Source organism: Ictidomys tridecemlineatus, chromosome 15 (genome assembly GCF_052094955.1).
Source record: "Ictidomys tridecemlineatus isolate mIctTri1 chromosome 15, mIctTri1.hap1, whole genome shotgun sequence".
NCBI classification, from domain to species: domain Eukaryota; kingdom Metazoa; phylum Chordata; class Mammalia; order Rodentia; family Sciuridae; genus Ictidomys; species Ictidomys tridecemlineatus.
In genome coordinates, this window is record NC_135491.1 from 54,660,990 (window position 1) to 54,683,619 (window position 22,630).

A 22,630-nucleotide genomic window follows, 5' to 3' on the forward strand; every position below is an offset into this window, starting at 1 on the left:
GCTGTCACGGGGAACATCAAACATGGGTGTTTATGCCAAGCCTCATTTACACAAGCCCACTTCTCCCCAAGAGATGAATGTTTAAAACAAACAGCTCTTACATATGTTAGCAGGCACAGTCACATCAGCATGAGGGATCCCCAAGCGGAAATATGAGTCAGTCTGGGACAAAGTCAGCTAAATAAATCCTGTTTGGGTGAAATTTCTCTCTCTGGACAAAGATGAACCTCAAAGCGATCGCTCCGATTCCCCAACAAGACTCCCTGAACAGCACACTCTGCAGCACAGCACGCTCTCTGCAGCACAGCCCGCTGCTGCAAACCCTCCAACTCCAGTCACATCACTGCCCTGACAGGCATCTGCCTTGCCGTCCCCTCCAGCAGTGCCACCTGCATCTTGGCATCCCTGTTACCACTCTGGTTCCACCCAGGGCATCTGATGGCCCTGCTCTGATGGGCACAGACTGGCCATGACACACAGAATCTCCTGCTGTCCCAAGGCCTAGGGCTTTGACAGCCAAGGAAAAAACGGCCAGCAGGTAGACAAGGTGTCTGAGGGGTGAGGGTGTGGGCATAATGGCTTCCCAGAAAAACGCAGGCCACTAAGGACTCCGCCAAGGAGCAATCTGACTAGTAAGGAAATGTCAGGTTTGGGAGACTGAATTCCCCGGCCATTGCCTTCTTTTTCTTTAATTTTGCCTTTGACGGAGCAGAAGGGAGCAATTCCTAACCCAATCTAGTGTTGCTCCGGGATGGAGCAAGAAGGTGCCAGCCAGCGCAACCAGCACAGGGCCTCAGGGCAGGACGTGGGGCCTGCTGTGGTCTGCACGCTGTGGCCCCCACTCACATGCTGAAACCTAACCCCAGTGCAACATCATCTAGAAGGGGGCCTTAAGAGGTGAGCCGGCCGCCAGGGCTCTGCTACGGTGACTGGGATTAGTGCCCTTGGAAAAGGCTGAGGGAGCTTAGCCACACTGCTAGAAGGCGCCATCTCCACCAGCGCCCCAATCTCAGACTTCCCAGGCTCCAGAACTTTGGAGCAGATTTCTGTCGTTTATAAATTTTCCTGAATGGCTAGGACCTAGCATAGAAATGAGACTGATCACCTACCTAACAACAGTGAGAGGAAGAAGCTCCAGGTGACACACTGGCTTGCTGAACTCCACATTCAAATGGGTCTAAGAAAGAAGAGCAGCCCCAGCCCAGGCCCCTCCTGGGCTACACTGCCAGGCCCTGGTGAGGCTGCAAGCGTGGCCTCTGCCTGGGGCCAGACCTCTGGGGACACAAGACCTGGGTCCCGGGTTGTGGGGACTCTGCACTACCAGCAGGGACACGGATGTAGATGTTGCCCTGCAGCACAGTCAGGAATTAACAGTTCATTCCAAGCCTTGGCAGAGCCACAGCCAGGCCGGCCTCCCCAGCGTGAAGCTGTCTGTTGCCAGGTGGGCAGGAAGCCACGTCTGTGGGGCCCCAGGTGAGAGGAGAGAGAAGCACAGTGGCCAAGAGTCAAGGATGGGCTCTTGGTGTTTCCCTAGGCTGCAGCGAAACCCAAGCAAAACCCTCCACCCAGGCGGGCGCCCAACCCAAGAGAAAGTAAAGCACCCACCGAGCCCGTTCTCCACCAGCACGGAGTGGGTTCCGTCGCAGTCCACAGCATCCTGCTCTCCAACCGGGTCATCCAAATCCACATCAGGCTGAAGGGACCCGTTCCCAAAGTGCCTCTCGTCCTTCTCGGAGCCGCCGTCCCCGTCCCCGTTCTCCAGGCCGTTCTGAGCCTTCTTCAGGGGCATGATTTGCAAGCCACTAGGGGTAGTCCGGTAGGACACGGTCTTGGTGGCCCTGTCGCCCCCCGGCCCGGGGGACTTGCCTGCGCACCCTTTCTTGGGCTTGGCCAGCGGAGGGTTGATGCGCTTCCGCTTGTGCGAGGCCGCCTTGCTCTTGCCGGGCTCTGCGGGGCGCGGGGCCAACTTGTCGCCAGCGCCCCGGCTGTCGCGCAGGAGCTTGCCGGCACCCGGCTGCTTCCCGGCCTTGGGGCGCTTGTCGCGGGGCACGGGCAGCCCGTTGAACTCGTCGATGAACTCCTCGCAGTGCAGCAGGTGGTGCTCGGGCTCCCAGGTGTCCTCGGCGCTGCCATAGCCTTTCCATCGGATGAGGTACTCCCACTTGCCCTTCTTGTTCTTCCTCTTGTCCACGATCCTTTCCACCTGGCACAGAGAGTGGAGAAAGAGAGAAGAGGGTCAGTGGCCGGACCAGGCCGCCCTGGCAGGGGTCACAGGCCTCTGGTGTGAGCAGGGAGGCAGGCTGACCTCAGGAGGTCACCGGGAAATCCCAGACACCCAGGTCACTCCCCAGCGTGGCTCAGGAAGCCGCCAGGCTGGGGCATCTGCACCCGCCCTTGGTGGCACCCACCCTGTAGAATCGCTTGAGAGATTTTTGTTCTTTTCAGCACAGCAAGTGGACTCGGGCTTTTAAAGACCAATTTGGAGTGGGTGTGTCATCCTTACTTACACTAATAACATTTATTAAGCAATCACACAGACAGTATATGCTAATTTACTTATAATTATATTGTCCGTCAGTGGCAGTCACTGGATACTCTGAGGTGGACACTGTCCCAGGGCTTGGCGTCCACTCTCCCTTCTCATTTCCCCAGGGAAGCCGCCCAGTGAGGTGATCCCCCATGTGGCACTGAGGGCCCACAGAAATCATGCAACTGAACCAAGTTTCAAAGCTGGCAGGGGCAGAGCAAGGTTCTGAGGCTGTCATCCCAGACCTACTCTCCAGTCACTAGGCTAGACCAACTCTTTCAACAGCAAGAGGCCTCTGCACTGACCAACAGGGATTTGGGTTGACAATACCAGCTGTCCCCATACAGCTCCCCATCTGGCTGCAACATGGGGCACAGCTAGGAGGCAGAGATGGGTGACATCTGCTGAGAGCCTACAGTGTGCCTGGTAACCTCAGGGCATGCACTATTGTTCCCACTGGACAGATGAGGAGACTGAGGCAACCCGCCTGGGATGCACAGCCGCCTTCGAGGCACAGTGGTGATGTGGTGGAGGGGGTTCTAAGCCACATGGGACAATCGACATGTCTTTAAAGAACCTCTCCAAGGGAAATGCCAGTCTAACGCCATAGCCGGTGCACCCCTGCGTAGGGTATCTGAGAGCTCATTTACTATTCTTTCAACCTGCTACAGATTTGGAACTTTTTAAATTAAAAAAAAATGTGGAAAATTCCCAATGTTCTAACCCCAAAATGCTAAATTTATATGAGAAAGCAAATAATCATATTCAATAGTGTATTTCAATGTCCATATAATATACCTTTAAAGAATGGAATTTTGATGTAATTAAGTAACAAGTAAGGAAAAGGCCCTTGAAACTCAAGAAAAGAAAATATCACAGAGGGAGCGGATCGGCAATGTTGTGGTTGATGGAGGCGAGTAGTAGGTGCACAGGGGTCATGATGTGACTGTGTTTGCACGTTGGAATTGCCATGAAGCGGCCTTGCCTCACCAGTGGTTTCTGTACAGCACAGGCTATGCAGAATAATTAAAAAGCTTTTTCTGTTTTGCACTTAATAAATATGGAAACAGCGAGGCCGAGCTTCCTCTCCACAGCACTGCCTCTCACGACTGTAATTGTTTCCTTAATTGATTTATCTCCACTTAAATTGGCCTATATCTATAAAAGTTTCTCTCCTTGTAAAATGCTCTGTTAGCATCTGTTTTAGATTTATTGCACAATTTTTAGATGTAACACATGAACTCTGTAACAGTTTTTAAAAGTAAAATCATGCCCAATTCATTCAACTTCCAACCTGTGGGTCAAGGAATGGAGTCGGTTGAGTATTTCTTTGTAATAATGCTTCAGAAAGCTCAGAGTGTTTCTGGAAGAACTTGCAGTTTTGCTTATTTTGAGAACATTGTAAGGGGGAGACCCTCTGCGGCTTGACAGAGGAGGAAAGTGAATCATGAGCCTGGCCTGCCTGTGACAGCAGCATTTCCAAGGACTGCAGTGTCGAGAGCAAGCACGGGTATTTCTTGGGAGCTAAAGAATGTCCTGGCATGGAGAGCTCCAGCTTGTGACAGCATGTGCACAGCTCCTGAGGTGGAAGACTTCCTTTCCCAGATGAAGCAGAGGACCAAGTCAGACAAACAGCCACCCAAATGGGTACAGTGGTGGGTGGGTGAGGGGGTGGGGGGTGAATGATGGATGGGTGGGCAGTGGGATGAAAGGGTGGCTAGGTGGATGATGGATGGATGGATGGATAATGGGCTCAAGAGTGGGTAGACAGGTGGGTAGATGAATGGATGGGTAGAGGAATAGATGGTAGTCACTTACCAAAGTGAGCTTAGTGTTGAAGAACAGAGGCTCTGGAGCAAGACTATCTGGTTAAACTCCCTGTTAAGCCTTATCATGTGTTCTTGAGCAAGTCTCAAACCTTTTTGGGCCTCAGATGACTCATACCAGGAGGAGGAAGTAACACGCCTACTTCATAGGGTGGTTGTGGAGAACAGACAAATATGCGCTTTCACATTCCACAGTAAAGGTCACTTAATCTTGCTCAGCCTCTGTGACCACAACCTTGGTGTCCTCTGAAGACAGAAAGCTTCCCCACCCTGCAAACATGACTTCTTCCGACAATCAACTCCTCCTGGGGAGGAGAGAGTCCACCCACTTGGACATGCCCTTTGAGTGTAGAAGATGGCTATGCACAGCCGGGGTCAGCAAGGGTCTGAAGGGCTTTCTGTGGCCACACTGAGGGGGAACTTACTTTTGTTCCCTACAAATTACGGGAAACTTCACTTTATCCAGTGTCTGTCCACACAGCACTCTGTGTGGTGCAAGAAACCACTCCACCCAGTGTCCCTCATACACACTCCACTCAGTGTCCAGACACCACTCCAACCGAAAAACCAACCTCCAACCAACCAAAGTCATTTTCAGTTTTGGAAAACCAATTACTTTTTCTGAAAAACCAAAAAGCCCACAAGAAACTCCAAATACAGCTGGCTCCAGACATTCCACCAGACTTGTGTGTATGTGTGTGTGTGCACACGTGCGCGTGTGTGCAGTACTGGGGACTGAACCCAGGGCCTCACACATGATAGGCAAATGCGCCACACTGAGCTCCATCCCGAGCCCTCCTCCATAGTCTTTGATCCCTGGCCTCTGGGGACCCAATCTCCTTTATGTCCCTGTGTTAGTTTTCTGACCTCTTTGCCTCTCGCCAGGAGTGTCTCCTGTAGAACCTGCATTGTAATTTGCCCTGTTGGTAACAAAGGCCTGAGCCACAAGGACTGGACCCTGCCCAGGAGGTCCTTTCCTCCTGTGAAGCTTCCCGAGCCTCTCCTGTCTCCTAACTCTGCACACTGCAGAAAGCAGAGACGTGGCCCCCGGTCCTGGCAGCTCTCAACTGACCTTTATTCTTCTGTGATCCCAGCTAAACTGAGACTCTGTTCTGCAGGTGGGAGCAGGGAAATTCTGATAGAATAATTACCAGTGCCACAGTGACGGTGAGTGGCCGTCTCCTTAGGAATAGTAACAATGACAATCACATTGTATAGTATATGCCCAAGGCCCAGGAACCACGTTAATCACTTTCATGGGGTCAGCTTTCATCTTTGTGCCCAGGCTTTAGCTGGGCATTATAACCATTTGACAAGTGAGGAAACTGGGGCTCAGAGAAAGTGGGTGACTTTCCCTCAATTACACAGCTAGTAGTTGGTTAAAAAAGATCTGAACCCAAGTTGGTCTGACTCCAGCACTCCAGTTCCTACATGTCCAGCCACGCCTCGCCTGTGGGAAGCCATCAAACCAGGTAGGGCCCGGCAACACACAGCAACAGGCCTTGAAGAAGGAAAGCTGAGGCAGGAGGATCGCAAGTTCAAAGCCAACCTCAGCAACTTAACGAGGCCCTAAGTAACTTATTGAGACCCTGTCTCAAAATAAAACATAAAAAGGGCTGGGAATGTGGCTCAGTGGTTAAGTACCCCTGGGTTCAATCCCTTTTACCAAGAAAAAAATAATGGCTTCAATACCCAAGATGCAAGGCGCTGCTGAGGGCAGCGAGGACCCACACAGACCAGCAGGGCTCGGGCAGCCCAGTGGGGTGCACAGCCCTCGAAAGACTGGACACAGAGCAAGATGCAGTGCTGGACACAGAAAGAGCTCTGGTGGGAAGGAGAAGAGGATTAGAAGGAACAGTGGCAGAGAAGACGTGGCGTCCTCAGGGGGGACGGTCAGGAAGGCTCCTCTGAGAGCAGTTCAAACCGAGGCCAAGTCGGACACTCAGAGATGGAGAGACCTGACCCCTGAGATTGGCAGACTGTGGGCGTGGACATCTTCCTTGATTTTTGAGGACCTTGCTTTGCTCTCAGAGGTCACTCGCCTCCTCCTCCTCAGCCTTCCATTTTCTTTTCTTACAGAGGATGCACTGAGGCACCCCAAGGTTAAGGACCGTGGCCAGGCTCCACCTCCGATGAGCATCACAGAGTTAAGAGCAAAACCACACTTTGGCTCCAAAGCCCACACTGTGGCCACACTCCACACATGGCCAGCAGCCCCACCTGAGGCCAGCGGCGGATCTGCAGCTTCTGAGTCTGCCCCTCAACTCCTGCCTAGTTCACCGGATACCTGTGACACCTTTACCCATCCTGGGATTAGCCTTCTGAGCCTGACCCCCCAGAGGTCCCCAGCAGGCCAGTGGGCGTCCCTCCCTTGTCACCAGTCATCTTCCGTTTCCCAGCTCCCCAGGTCTGGACCCAGGACAGTGCATGACGTTCCCCTAGCCCTAGGACACAGATTTCCTGGACTCGGAGGAGCCTCTCCCACAGCTGGGCTTGGCTTGAAGTTCCTGGTACACATCTTGGTCTCTGAGAGCAAAGCAAGGTCAACAGAAATAAAGGAAGATGTCCACACCCACAGTCTGCCAGCCGCACCCCAGAGTGGCCATCATCCCTGGACAAAAGCAGCTCCTGTCTCTGACTCCAGACCTCCACGGCCACATCCACGAGGATCTTGCCTTCTGGATCCGTTCAACATCCTGGGACAACCTCCTCGGGTGCAAGCACACAGGCACCCATCAAGCAGCTGGAACGGGCCGCAGAAGGTCACCCCAGACAAGCTGGTTTAGGTGATCTCGTCTCAGAGGAGCCTTCTCCTCGGCCCAGCCGAGACACACTAGGGAACTGCTCCGGACCTGGAAGCCGGGCTCAGAACCAGGTGAACCAACCTGGCCTCCAGGCGGGGACTGACCAGAGGCCTCTGGGGCACCCAGGTGAGGGAGGCGACCAAGAGGGATGCTCACTCAGAGACCTCCGCTGGGAAACCCCACGCCTAGACAGGCCTTGCTCTGGTCGGGACACACTGAGCTACAGAACCTCCCACCACACACCAACGCGATCCGAGCAAAAGCCTCCGAGGACCGTCTCCCCCACAGAAGCACCTGCACACCTGTGCGGAGCACTGAGGTGTGCCCTGACCTCAGACAACGTGACCTCTGACCGTGACCTCTGACCTCGTGACCTCGGTATTTAGAAGAGAGCAGAAATAGAATGAAACCAAGAGTTGAGAAGGAAACAGAAATCAAAGAAGATTCATTTACATAAGGAAGGATGTCACAAGAAAACCCAGGGGAAACGCAAAGGCAAAGGAGTCCAGTTCCCAGTGGAACCCGGAGAGGACAGAATCAAGGCAGAAAACCAAGTTGGGGGGGACAGCAGTTCAAAAAGCCCTTCAAAAGAGCAGGAGAAAAGCACTTCAGTTGAGCAGAAAGTATTAGAGAAGATGAGAACGAGCAGAAGTGACAGAGACCCAACCAGTGTGAGTCCCGCAGAGGGAAAAATAAAAGTGGGGCGCAATCGCTGATGAAGGCGTGACGGAAACATCCACGTCCAGGAGTCTGCTGGTCAGGGAGAGAGCCCAGCGGGGGAGGCCGAGGCTGGGGACACGCACACTTTATTTCTAGCCTTAGAGACATCTCCATTTCAAAAATTAAGAATTCCCACCATCACCTGAAAATCCTCCTCCAACCAAAACGCTAAGAACAAAAATCGGGGGAATTTCAGGGAACATGAAATGCTGGAATACATTATGAAGAAATAAATACTGTGACCTCAAGAATCCTACCAGCCTCGAGTGTCTTCAGACAAGAACGGGAAGACTCGTCATGCCACAGGCGGCAGAAATACAAACTATCCTCTGAAAAAGATGACACAAACATACACTTCAAAAACTGATTATAACCTAAACTTTTTGAACTTAGAACTCAAGAAGGTGCCATAAGGATGTGCCCCAGGTTGAATGCTAGTGATGTCACCAACTGACACTGGGAGTTAAGTCCAAGTGATTCTGTAATCACGATAAAATCAAACGCAAATATAAAGTGATCCTTAAAGAATTATGTATATTTATATAAAAAAAAGAAAGCAAGCAAAAGCAGTGGTTTAAGATACCGCACTCAGAGAACAAGTAGAGACAGTGGTCCCACTGAAGCAGAGTGAAACCTGACTGTGAGCTGAGCATGTCTTCACAGAGGAGCATGTCTGTGTATTGTGCATATTGTGAAAGGAAGATAGGTGGAGAAATATCATAAGGAATCATGTGCTGCATAAAAACGCTGAACAGACACTGGGAAAACACAGGCATTCCAGCAGGTGAACTGTGGTGAGGCACAGCGACCCCTGATGCGCACAGCTTGAAAGGCGCCCTCCGGCAGCGCGTGGAATCAAGGGCCAAACCCCACAGGCCACATGCCCTGCAGAGCCCATCCCGGGGACCTGAGTCAGAGCAGCAGTGATGGGCAGGCTCCAGCAAGTGCCTGCAGGAGCCCGAGACAACTCTGGGGAAGCAGAAATGTTCTCTGATTTGACCAGAGTGGGGAGAGGTGTCAAATGTCACCTCTCCTGCACATCAAAGTTGACAGCAGCTCAATTCACAATAGCTTCAGCAGATGAATGGATAAAGAAATCGCGGTATGTATCCACAATGGAATATTACTCAGCCATAAGGAGAATGAATTTATGATTTTTACCAGCAAATGGACGGATCTGGAGACGATCATGCTAAGTAAAGTAAGCCAGTCCTAAAAAGCCAAAGGCTGAATGTTTTCTCTGATCAGGGTGAGTGAGGAGAAGAACAGAAGTTTAGTAGATTGGGCAAAGCGAATGAAAGGAGAGTGGGTTTAGGAAAAGGAAAGGCAGTGGAATGAACCTGACATAACTTCCCATGTACATATATGAATACACCCCAGTGACTCTCACCATCCATTGTGTATAGCCATAAGTATGGGGTCCTAATTAGAATACGATACATTCCATGCTTGTATAATTGTATCAAACTGGATTCTACTGTCATATATAACTCAATAGAATCAATAAATTTTTTTAAAAAGAGAAAAAGTCACCTTTATACTTCAAATGCATAAGTTTTTTGTAGGTAAATTTGCCCCAATAAAGTCGTTTGGAAAACACACATGAAACCACAGAAATGAAAAGAGAAAATAAACACTCCAAATCAAATAAGAGGATGGAAGTAAGATCCTTTATTGCAAGAGACATTCTAAAAATGAAACAGTATTAAAGCATAAAAGCCAAAGAGAACTAAATCATGAAAGCAGAAATAAGACCAAATGTGCTATTTACTAAAAATCAAAAGCTGCACCTGAATGCTTACGGTGGTTTTCTTCTTAATTGCCCCAAACTGAAAATAACAGACATCCTTCACTGAGCGAACAGATAAATCGGTGTCCGTCCTGCGATTGTGCTACCAACTTGCACAGCGACATAAACGAATCTTACATTCACTTTGCAAAAGGAAAGAAGATAGACCCCAAAGCCCTCGCACATCTGAGGACCGTTTGTGTGGTACTCTGGAAATGGAAAATCAAGAGGGATGAAGGGCAGGTCAGTGAGTACCAGGGCCAGGCAGGAGCGGGGGAGGACAAACCAGCTGCGTGATGACATCCATTGCGGGGCTGTGGTGGTGGACACACAGTCTGCGCATTTGTTAAAACCCACAGTGACACACACCACACATCACACACAAATGACCTTTCCTGTAGGCATTGAAAAATCAGCCTGGATGTTAGGGTCCCTCTAGGGACGGGGGAGGGAATGTGTCCTGTGACCACTGAATCTCACTGTGTCCAAAACCTAGGATGCAATCTGTGAGTCAGGCATCTGGGATATAGATACATATTCACCCTGTGCAGCTGAACCTATGAAAGCCATTTTTTAATATTTATTTTTTAGTTGTAGTTGGACACAATATCTATTTTATTCATTTTTACGTGGTGCTGAGGATCGAACCCAGGGCCTCACACGTGCTGCGCAAGCACTCTACCGCCAAGCCCCAATCCCAGCCCCCTAAGATGCAATCTGAATGAGGGATGGGGAAAGGAGCAACCCAAGCAGAGCAGGAAACAGCACTTTACCTGATAAAATAAAGGCACAGACAAAAGGAACTGCTCTCAAACACCTGACTCCTAGAACATGTGTTTCTCATAGCAGCACAAAAAATAAAGACAGGACCTTACATATGCTGGATTTGAGCAAATAAGTAAATAAATTGTAGGTAACCGGGGCCAGGATCTCTCTCCATGAAGAGTACGTTCCAAGTAAGCTGAAGGGGAGACAAGAAGGAACCTAGACACCAACCAGAGCCAGAGACATTAGGGTGCACGCATGCTGCTTCCACCTGCAGCACACTCTATCTAAGCACAGAAACAGAGTTCCACGTACACGTGGGTTGGCATGCACTCCCCACACCGCCTGCACCTGCCCAGGAGAGGGCCCAGGAGCAATGCTCGCATTCAGCACCCAGACCTGGGTTTCTAAGTTTTCATTCCCCAAAAAAGGAACCAGGGATCTCTAAAGGAACACCCGATTCCAGGTGTGGGCAGGACATGTACAAGATGAGCCCAGAGGCCCTAACAGTGCCAGAAAGCGAAGAAAGAAAGAAAGAAAGAAGAGAGAGAGAGAGAGAGAGAGAGAGAGAGAGAGAGAGAGAGAGAGAGAGAGAGAGAGAGAGCTCATGATGGCGGAGGAACAGCAAAGGGGCCAACTGAGAGAGTTCCCAGTGGCCAAAGCTGGAACAATTTCAATAACAAAATAAAGACACGTGCTGCATTAAGACCCCAAAATAAAATGAATATACACACATCTGACAGACAAAATAAATGGATTAATGAATCGGGAGTCGGCAAACGATGGCCCGTGGCCCGATGCCTGTTTTTGGAAATGAAGCTTTCCTGGAACACAGGCAAGTGCCTTCCTTCATGTAACGAGCGTGACTGTCCTCACGCCCAACAGTACGACTGGATTGTTGTGACAGTCTACAGAGCTCGCAGAGTAAAAACTATTCACTGTCCCATTACAGAAAAAGTTTGCTGACCTGGTTAATGAACAAATAGCAGAAAAAGACAATATTCCTTTCAAAATAATCCCAAACAATAAGTGAAAAAAAATAATAATAACAGAGGAAATAGGAAAATCACCATTAGAAGACTACAGTAAGAACTGCAAGGAAAGGTCCATAGATGGACGCTAAAACTAGTGGGTAAGACTCCAGAGAGGAGCAGGACACATAAGAGCCTCAGAACACCTCCTCTGGCATATTTAATCACTGTGGTGTTTTCACCAGAAATGGACACACGATACCACACCCATTAGGAGGGACGGCTTAATTCCCCTCTCATATGTGACTATTGTAAGAAAAGTAAAAAATAAAAAGAAAAAGAAAGTAACTACACAGCAGAAAAACCCAGAAAAATGGTAAAACATACAAAGAAACAAGAAAATTTCTCATTCATAGAGAAAATTAATAGAAACTGTCCCTGGGAGAGCAAAGATATTGGACTCACTGGACAAGAGCTTCAAATAAACTGACTTCAAAATGTTCAAAAAGCCAAAATAATCCACAAACACAGAATTAAAGGGAACCAGCAGGGAAATGTCTCAACAAACAGAAAAATTAAAGCAACAGGAAACATTAAGAGAAACCAAATAGAAATTCTGAGCTGGAAAGCACAATACCTTAATTGGAAGAATACAAGAAGGTTTAAAAAAAAACGATTTGAACAAGCAAAGGAAAGAATCAGCATACTTAAAGCTTCTTCAGTTCAAATCATCCAGTATGAGAAGCAAAAAGGAAAAAAATATGAGGAAAAATGAACAGACCTAAAAGACGAATAGGGCATCACCAAGTAACCAACACACATACAACGAGAGTCCAGAAGAAGAGGAGAAAGAGAAAGGAACAGAAAGACAAAGAACACAATTGCCAAAAACTTTCAAATTTGATGAAAAACACAACTATATACCCAAAAAGCCCAACAAATTTCAAGTAGGACAATCTGAAGCACAGCTACATGGAGGTACAATATAACTAACTGTAAGAAGACCGAATTCTAAAAGTGGTTAAGAGACAAACAACCCATTATATACAAAGGATCCTCAATAAGATCGACAGCTATTTTCTCATCAGAACCCACTGAGGCCAGAAGTGAATGGAATGGCATATTTAAAGTGATGATGAACAACTGTCAATCAAAGTCTATATCTAGAAAAATTATCTTTTTTAAAAAAAGAATCAGTTATTACATACTCGTAAACAAAAACTGAAGGAATGGGCTACTGGTCGACTTGTTCTATAAGAAATGGTAAAGGGAGTCATTGAGGCTGAAATGGAAAGATACTTCGTTAGACAATAACTAAACCATATAAAGATATAAAGAACTTTGACAAAAAACAAACATAAAATCCAGTAAATACAAAAGCCATATTATTATGGTTTTGGTTTATAACTTATCTTTGGGTTTGCTATATGATTTAAAACACAAAGCACTAGTTCTAAATCTATGTGAATGGGCATGAAGTACATAAAGACTCAACATGTGATAACAGGGATATAAACGGAGAGAGTTGCCGAGTTTTTGTACACTGTTAAGCTCAGCTGGTAGCAATGCAAACGAAATCATTACAACCCTAGAATGCTAATGTCAAACCCCATGACAACACTAAGAAAATGTATTAAAATACACAGAAAAGGACTGAGAAGGGCATCAAAACAGTATGGAACAACAACAACAACAAAAAAGATTCTTGGGGCAAAGCAAAAAAAAACTAGGTCAATTTCAGGTAAATCCTACTGAAGGAGACACAGGATTTGTTTGTATTTTATATGAACAAAACAAACCACAAATGAAATGAACTGCAATATCATGTCTTCTAGCAGCACATCCCCTTCAAAGGAATAGGGATCACTTACCATGTCCTGGACATCAAACTTACTAAATTAAAAATACTAAAAGTCATTCAAAATAGGCTCTCAGACCAAAGCAGAATCAAACATAGCAAAGGTAAAAAATGTCTGTCAATCCACTACAAATATTTGGAAATTAGACCACACACTCCTCAATAACCCAGGGATCAAAGTAGTCTCGGGGGAAATTTTTAGATATCTTGGAATAAATTAAAATAAAAACACAAAATATCAAAATGTGTGGGCATACAGTATTCAGAGGCAAATTTATACCACTGTATGATTATATAAGAAAAAAGAAAGTTCTAAGATAAATAATCTAAGTTTCCATATTAACAAATTTTAAAAGAAGAGCAAATTAATTCCAAAGCAAGCAGAACACAGAAAATTTTTATAATTTCTTTATGAAGAGAAATAAGTAAAATTGAAAATAGTAAAACAATGAAACAAAAAACTAGTTCTTTGAAAATAATAATAAAATTGACAAACCTCTAGCTAGACTTCAAAAGATAACCAGTAAAACCACAAACAACAAAGGATGGAAATAAAAGAATGGACAGAAATACAGGCTCTACACATAAAAATGATTAGCAACAGATATAAATCTAACAGCTGAGATGAAATGGACCAATGATGTGAAAGACACAAACTACCTGAACTCATTCTAGAAGACACCAGTGACCTGAATAACCCTATATTTAATTTTTGTATCAAATTCATGGCTATATACCTTGCAATAAAGCAAATTATAGGCCCATATGATTTCACTGCTCAATTCTACTAAATATTCAGGGAAGAAACAATACCAATTATATACAGTGTCTTCCAGAAAACAGAAGAGAAAATAATGCTTCTCAATTCATTTTACTAAGCCAGTATTATCCTGATGCCAAAGTAGACAAAGACATTTAAAAAAATACTACAGACTGCTATGACAATTCAAAAATCCTCAACAAAATAACAGCCAGTCAATTCTGAAACATATAAAAGGTACTGTAACACAACTAGGGAATTTATTCTGAGAGTAGGACTGTCAAAATTTGAAAATCAGTGTAATTCACCACATTAACAGATTAAAAAGGAAATCCATATGATCACCTCAAAAGATTCACACAAAAAGTATCTGAATATAATCTGACAAACATTTTTCATAAACTAAAACTCTCAGCAAACTAGGACCAGGGGAGACTCCTTTAATGGGTAAAGAACCTCTATCTACATAAGAACCCACAGCAACAACACACTCAACAGTGGAAGACTTTCCTTCCAAGACTGGGGAAAGGTAAGGGTGCCCTTCTCACCCTCCAGTTCAACACCGTCCTGGCGGTCCTACCCAGAGCAATAAGCAAGGAAAATAAACTAAGGGTATGGAAATTTAAGTGGAAGTCAGAAAACGGCCTCCACTACAGATGACAAAATTGCCTACGTAATGAACGCAGTGAGCTTCACACACACACACACACACACACACACACACACACACACACACACACACAATCTCTTAGAATTTGAGTTCAGTAAAACCACAAGACATAAAGTCAATATATAAAAGTAATCGCAATTAATAAATGGACAAAAGAACTAAACAGAAGGTTCTCTAAAGAAGAAACACAAACGGCCAACCCACATGAAAATATGTTCAATGTCTCTAGCGATCAGGGAAATGCAAATCAAAACTACACTAAGGTTTCATCTCACTCCAGTAAGAACGTCAGTCATCTAGAATAGAAATAATACGTGTTGGCAAGATGTGAGGGGAAAGGTGCATTGTTGGTAGGACTGCAAAACAGTGCAGATACTCTGGAAAGCAATATAGAGACTCCTCAAAAAAACAAAACAAAACAGGAATGAGGGGCTGGGGTTGTAGCTCAGCGGTAGAGTGCTCACCTAGCCCGCGCACAGCCCTGGGTTCAATCCCCAGCACCACATAAAAATAAATGAAATAAAGGTATTTAAAAAAACTAGGAATGAAACCACCATATGACCCAGGTATCCCACTCCTTGGGATATACCCAAAAGATCTAAAATCAGCATACTGGGGCTACATTCATATCAATAACAGCACAATTCATAATAGTCAAATTATGAAACCAACCTAGGTGCCCTCCAACAGATGAATGGATAAAGAAAATGTTGTGTATATATACACAACGGAATATTACTAAGCCCTAGAAAAGAAAGAAACTATGCCATTTGCTAGTAAATGAACGAAACTGGAGACTATTATGCAAAATATAATAAGTAAATAAGCCATACTCAAAAAGTGAAAGGTCAACTATTTTCGCTAATACATGGAAGCTTGTCCAAAATAAGGAAGTAGAGAGAAGGGGAGAGGGGGAGGATCCATCAAAATATAATAAAGAACAGTGAAATAGACAAAATGGATTGAGAGGGAGAGAGGAGGAATGGAATTAGGAAAGAACAGGAAATGAGTCTGACCTAACTTTCCTATGTATCTAATGAACATACCATAGTAAATCTCACGATTATGAATATCCACAAGACACAAATTTTTAAAAATGCTACAGGTAGATGGAAGAAATTTCAATAGAATGAAGGGAAGGAAACAGAGGGAGGGAAGAGAAAGGGAAAGTACTAGGGACTGAATTAGAACAAATTATATTTCATGATTTTATAATCATGTCAAAATTAATTCCAAGGATATCTATAACCAAAAAGAATCAATAAAGAATGAGTAAAATAACAAAAAAGCACATTGACTTTAAAAGGAGTTGAAAATAGTTACCTGATCAAAAGAATTCATCCTGGTATTTATAATCAGGTAATAAAATGTACAATGTACAAGAAAAGTAATTGCATTTATGTGATAAAAGTGAACAACCAGAATTCAGTATTTGTTTTAAAAGTACCATTAATAAAAACACCCCAAAAGTGAAATTGGTATAAGTCTAACAAAAAAGTACAGATCAATATGCTAAAAATCATAAAACACCAATGAAATAAATAAAACATAAAAAAATTGAGATATACCATGTTCATGGATCAGAAGACGTGATATTATTAAGATGCCATTTCTCCCCAAATTGGTATTTAATATAAAGTCAATATAAAACAAATCAAAATTTCAACAGAATTTTACATAGATTTCCAAAGCTGAAATTTATATGGGAAAGCCAAATAACTAAAACAACCAATTTAAAAAAGATTTGGAAAAGTCACAAGTACTTTGCAAAGTTCTAGATAAATTAAGATTTGGTGAACAAAGAATATATTAAAAAACTAACATACTTTTTAAAGACCTGGAGAAGAGGAGGTCTCTGAAGCAAAAAAAAAAAAAAAAAGAGTGATAAATTTTACTACACAAAACTTTACATTTTTAATAACTAAAAGGTAGCAAAAACAAAGTTAAGTGATAAATGGCAGGGTGATTACATTTATAACAAAGGATTAATACCCCCAATATACAGAACCTTAAAATCAGTAAAGAAAAAAAATGGGGAAAAAAACAGAGAAAGAAATAGCAATTCAAAGACATAAAAATTGACGTTAAGAAGAGGGTCAAACTCATTGATAATCAGGGGTCTGAAAGATAGAACCATGAGGAAGTTCTAAAAGTTAATAACGTTCTTTGTTGGCAAGGATGTAGGGGAAGGGTGACCGATGCCCTTGGAGTGTTGGCGGGCACAGCTTTTACAGAGAGTGACTTAACAGACAGCTGTGCAAACTGAGATGGACAGCCGTCCCCCACACAGAGGGGACACGGGGTTACATCATGTTAGGTTGGCCGGTGGGCAGGGAACAGAGCAACTGTGAGCTCTGAACAGGACACTTAATTTCCTGTTCTCTCTCTCCCTGTAGGCGGAGTCACACCTGTTGCACCTCTGAGACCCTCAAGCCACCATCAGCAGCCAGGGCCTCTGTGGGATCAGGTGGGCAGAACAGCCCACCAGCAAGCATCAGGCAGGACGAGTAACAACTGAACCCTTGCTGTCTAAGCCACTGGGAAAAAACATCTGCACAAATTCTGGACCCTGATTTACAACCAATTCTAATGAGAAAAAGAAATAAAGATGCACTCTAGATGATCATTGTCAAAGTAAAATGACTAAATAAATCGAGAGAGCTGTGTTGACCTATATAGCATGATCCCGTTCAAGTTAAGATATGCACATGAAGATAAATAAAAACCTAGTAATGCTCTATAGCTATTGCCTAACAATCTGCAAAGGTTGGCTAGCATACACAGGAAGAGGCGCTAAGAGGTTCTTTGCTTTTCATTCAATCTTTTTCTGTATTGTTCAACTTTTTTTAATGAACATTATTTATATAGTATCTGTGTCATTTTAAATCAACAAAAATATCTTTAAGAATAAATTTTCTAGACATATAAAAAATGACCAGTTAAAACATATAATGGGAAAATGAGCATATTTCACAAAGCATCCAAAAAGGTTAAATTGCAAAGATTAACTTTCCACAAGATATATTGGAAACTATAAGAAGATAAACCGCAATTCTACTGAGCTACTTCAAAGGGCTTAAATGGCTGGAATTACATGTATCACATTTCTGGATGGGAAGCCTTCATATATTAAAGCTGTCAGTTTGCAGCAAATTGATCAATAAATGTAATGCAGTTACAATCAAATCCCAATGGGTCCATTTTCAGAACTTTACAAAATGATTCTCAAGTACCTCTGGGAGAATTCAACAAAAATAGCCACGAGATCTTTGAAAAAGAAGAATGAAGAGGCACTTCCACAGTTATATAATTAAACACAATACAAAGCCAACATCATTGTGAGGGCAGTATTAGGGCAGGACAAATAAATCAACTGAGCAGGACAGAAAGCCTGGAAACACCCCCCGGGTATATTAGGAAATATAATCTGAAAAAAAGTAGCATCAAAAATCCTGCCAAATGGAAGGATTACTGGGTGAGTGGCTCTGGAACACCAACAGGACCGAGCGGGAAGCAGGCCCTCACTTCCCAGTGGAGGAAACAGAGTTGGTTTTTTCAAGAAATTAACTCCAGGTAGTTTCAAAAGTTAGTAAGCCTAAACACACACACACACCAAAACACACAACTGTGACAACCTGAAAGAAAACAGAGAGCTATCTCGTTCTTAACTGAAAGCCTATGTTTAAAAGACTTTTTATTCAGAAGGAAAATGCTGATAAAAAGAGTCACAAAATGGGGGGGGGGGGTCCAGAAACATGAAGACCTCGGGAGTATCATTAAAGAAAAGGCTGCAGAGGGGCAGAGGATACGCGGGGGATCGTCCACACACACAGTACATGGATGGCTGCTTCACACACAAGAGGCGCGGAGGATCAGGAAAGCACTCAAGAGCGAGAACGAGGGTCTGGCTTTTATTCACTAAACTGACAAAGGTGTCTTGAAAATCAGTAGCGCTTCATGCTGACCAGGGCGTGGTCCTGGTGGACCACTGAGCAGTGCCACCACTTTCAGGAGAAGAATCCCACTCTGCGTATGGAGAGGCTTAAGCTGCCTATGCCCTTGGACTTGGCAATGTCTCTCCGAGGAGTGGTAAAGGATCATGCATATTTATTGAAGCTTTACAAGGAAGCAGATTAAAATCTACATCTGCAACAGATTAAAAGGAAACACATATGCTCTAAATATTCCTAGGAATGGGCTTAATGAGGTGGGAGTGGAGTACAGAGTGAAAACTACTTCCACTGTTTCGGGGAACCTAGGCTGTTTTAGTGACTCACCTCTGGGTGTCTGTGGCCCAGGGCGCCCACCTGGCTGCCCTTCCCATCCAGTCCCTGCACTACAGCATGTGGCACAAGAGACTGTGGGCAGCTTTAGGAGCTGGACCTGCAGGGGCTCCCCAGCCGTTTCCTCTCTCTGGCTTGTAGCCCAGAGACCACCCTCTAAGGGAACTAGGGAACCAGACCAGCAAACAGGAGAACAAGAGGACACCAAGTGCCCAGCCAGCTACCTGCACTGCATGCTGAATGTGGGTAAGGCCACCCTGGACCGTCCCTCACCGGCAGGAATGAGCCTAGATCAAACCCACAGAAAATGGTTCAGCAGCCCACAGAGCCAAGAGAAGTCACTGGATGTTGTCTTAAGCCACCAAGTGTATCACTGACACACCACGGTACAGAGGGTTTCCCCAGAATTGGCTGAATCATATTGAATACATACACCCTAAACTAAAAGAAGGGAATGTTAGGAATATAGAAACTTACAGAATTATCTCAACCACTTATCTCACACACACATACACACACACACACACACACACACACACACACACACACACACACATACACACACACACACACACCCTGGGGGGAAAAATGAAGCAAGGAAGTTGATAGGAGGGTTATCTCCAGAGAGGAGCACTAAGCTTCATTATCTTCTTTATACTCATTTTGTTCATAGGTGACCTAGGCAGACACCACCATGTTTTAAAGGTGGGTTTGTCTCAACCAGACTGTGGCCCCCTGGGCGGTGGAGGCTCGGACTGAACTTGAACCTTGGGGCTTGTCACACAGCTGACACAACAGCCCCCAAGCTCCTCACTGCTCCCCAGATTTCCCCAGATTCCCTGGACCAGACCTGGTGCCCAGGACAGCCGTCAGGCTTCCCTGCGTCAGGCTCCCGCCACGCTGTGCATGCTCAGCCACAGGGACCTCCTCCTGCACTCTGGCGACCCTGTACGACACTGGCTCAAGGACGGGGCGAGCACGAGCCCTTCTCCCAGGACGGAAACCCGATGGCCAGTCTCCTACGTGGCCAGCTCCTGGAGCCCCGGGTAGAGGCTCCCTGGTGTCTCACCTGCTCCTGGGACCTTACCTCAGGGTCCTGCTCCTGCTGCCCACCCTCTTCCAAAACCACACCTGTCCTCGAGTGGCCAGAGCCCCCTGTGGAACCGTGTGGCTCACACCTTCGTCCAGGTCAGCCAGGGGCCTCTCCGCCTCCTCTTGCCAAGCTGCACATCTCCATGTGCCCTGCCACACCTCACACCCAACGCCACGGCTCACACGGGCAACATTTTGAGCTTCGATGAGAGCAGAATGTGCAGGTGGCCAGGAAGACTGGGCCAGGGAGGCGGCCTGCAATCTCCAACACCTGAGATGGGCAAGATGTCTGTCCCAGCAGGTCAGTCAAATGGACCACCAGCAGGTCACTCCCTCCCCTCGCGCCTCCCTCTCCCAGGCACACGCTGCTCATCATCGGGACACCCACCCTCATCAGCCCCATCAACCCAAAAGCTCAGTGACTAACTTACACCGGGAGGCACTCAGTGACTGACTTACACAGGGAGGCCTCAGTACATCATTACTATTATTTTCCATCTAACACCCAGGAAGCCACAGCTGCCCTCTCAGAAGGGGCACGGAACACGCAGTTCATTCATTGCTTCAGTAGAAGGCTCCGAGTACCTGTCACATGCCAGGCACTGTGCAGACGCCAAAGGGGCAGCGGGGAATAGGGGCCACGTGGTCCTTCCTGTCAGGGAGCCCGCAGGCCAGTGGGACAGACAGACACTCGGCAGTCACTGCGCCAATCCACGCAGAATCCCACTAGATAGGGCTCGGACCCGACAGCTCAGGCAGCCGACCCCAGAGGCTCCCCTGAGGAAGCGGCTCTCCTGCTGGGGGTGGAAGGAGGAGCCACCGCTGACCAGAAGAGAGCCGGGAGGGGCCCAGGAGAAGACAGTTCCGGCCAGAGGGGACAGAGTGAGCCGGGGAGTGCCATCACTGAGGGAGGCTGAGGGCTGAGGGGAGGGGAGGGAGACCAAGGCAGATGGACTCTGTGGGCAGCTCCTCACCACTCCAGGGCAAGACATCAGGGCTGCAGGGGATAGAGCTGGCAGAGGCGGGAGCTGGAAGTCCCCTGGTCCAGGCCCGCCAAGCTCACCATCCTCATATCCCAGCTCCCCCTGAGCCCAACAGCCCTAGGTGCCCCCTTTAGGACTTCTGTAAGCACACACACCAGGGTCAGGAGGGAGCACAGTCCTCCTGGACAGCAGGAGGCAATCGTTTAACTCTGGTAGAATGGCCTCTAACATGCTCCTTTCTGTCCACTCCTACCTTGGTGGTCACCCTAGGCAGGACCATCCCTGACAGCTGGTGATAGGGAAGAAGGCACGTCTGAAAACCAGGGGCAGTTTGCGATAATGCAATAAGACATTACAAGAGTTCTGATGTCACCACTCACCGAGTCCTCTAAGTCAGCCCGCTGCATCCTCCTAGGAACCCATCTGTTTTCTGGAGAATTCCAGAGGTTGCATCCCAGCTCTCTAAGGCACAATGAGGGGGCACAGGCACGTCTCCTTGGCAGAGTCTGTCCTGCTCGGGGCATTTGCAGGGCTCAGTGTGTATCGTGAATATTTTCCCTGTTCCCTTCAGTACAGCCGACTTATTATAATTCAGGGGTCAGCAAATACCCTCTGTGGAGGCCCAGATGGTAACTATGTCGGTCGGCCCTGCAGGTCTCACAGTCTCTACCGCCACAGCTCAACTGCGCCCCTGGAGTGCAAACACAGCCACGGACAATAAGCAAACAAATGGTGGTGGCTGCGTTCCAATGAAACCTTATTTATAAAAACAGGGTGGGCCAGATTTGGCCTGGGGGCATTATGATGTCTCCAGTTTTCAACCACAAACATTGTGAAATCTTCCTTCAAGTTATCTCTTTGTTCATTTACTGGGGTTGGAAGCATATATTGAGTGCCTGCTCTATGCTGGACACTATATGTTAGGCACTGGAGGGTAGAGTCCAAACCCCGTACCCACGGTCCACATTCTCATGGAACCCTGCATCCAGTGAGACTCATGGCAAAGTGCTCACTCCTCTCCTTCCTCCAACTTTCCTTCAGGATAAGACATGAACTCCAGCCAGCAAGCCAACAAGTGACCAAATATCTATATCAAAAGATTTAAAATTCTGTACAGTGTTTCAAGAAGTACAAATCAATTATATCCAACAGTCGCCCCTTAGCTGCAGGTCCATGAGCCTCCCAAGAACATCTAAAGATGTATGAAAATGTTTCCCTCCAACACTCAGCAGAGCCTGAGCTCAGAGACAAAGGCAAAGCTGGATCCAAGCTGGTGGTCAAGGGCAGCAACAAGACAGAGCCAAGGCTGAATCCAGGCTCCTCCCCTCATGTGGCCCACCAAGCCCTCCTGGCCTCTGTGAGCCCTGCTCTCCTGTCTGAGGCCTGGGGATAATGATCACATTGTTGCACACTGCAGGGACCAGATGAGATGGCATCCGGAAAGAACTCACTCCTAGGCCTGGCAACAATGAGCCACCACTGAATTACCACGCTAGACTCCAGGGACAACCCAGAGGAAGCCATCCCCTCCTTCTGTACAAAAGCAGACGGGGGAACACTTACAAAAAACGCCAAACAGATT

General features: G+C 46.4%; 1 protein-coding gene and 1 long non-coding RNA gene across 2 annotated transcripts in view; one reads left to right on the top strand and one right to left on the bottom strand.

The window, feature by feature from the left end:
* The window catches only part of Cdyl2 (chromodomain Y like 2), a 164,373-nt gene that overhangs the window by 52,741 nt on the left and 89,002 nt on the right, over positions 1–22,630 (bottom strand). Inside the window, exon 2 of the mRNA XM_078032717.1 lies at positions 1,606–2,203. Within this exon, the coding sequence (XP_077888843.1) occupies positions 1,606–2,203 (598 nt within the window). The remainder of the gene's footprint in view (positions 1–1,605; positions 2,204–22,630) is intronic.
* LOC144370923 (uncharacterized) lies at positions 3,985–17,310 on the top strand. Its single transcript, XR_013431022.1, has 2 exons — positions 3,985–4,174; positions 17,087–17,310. It is a non-coding gene; the product is annotated as an uncharacterized LOC144370923 (long non-coding RNA).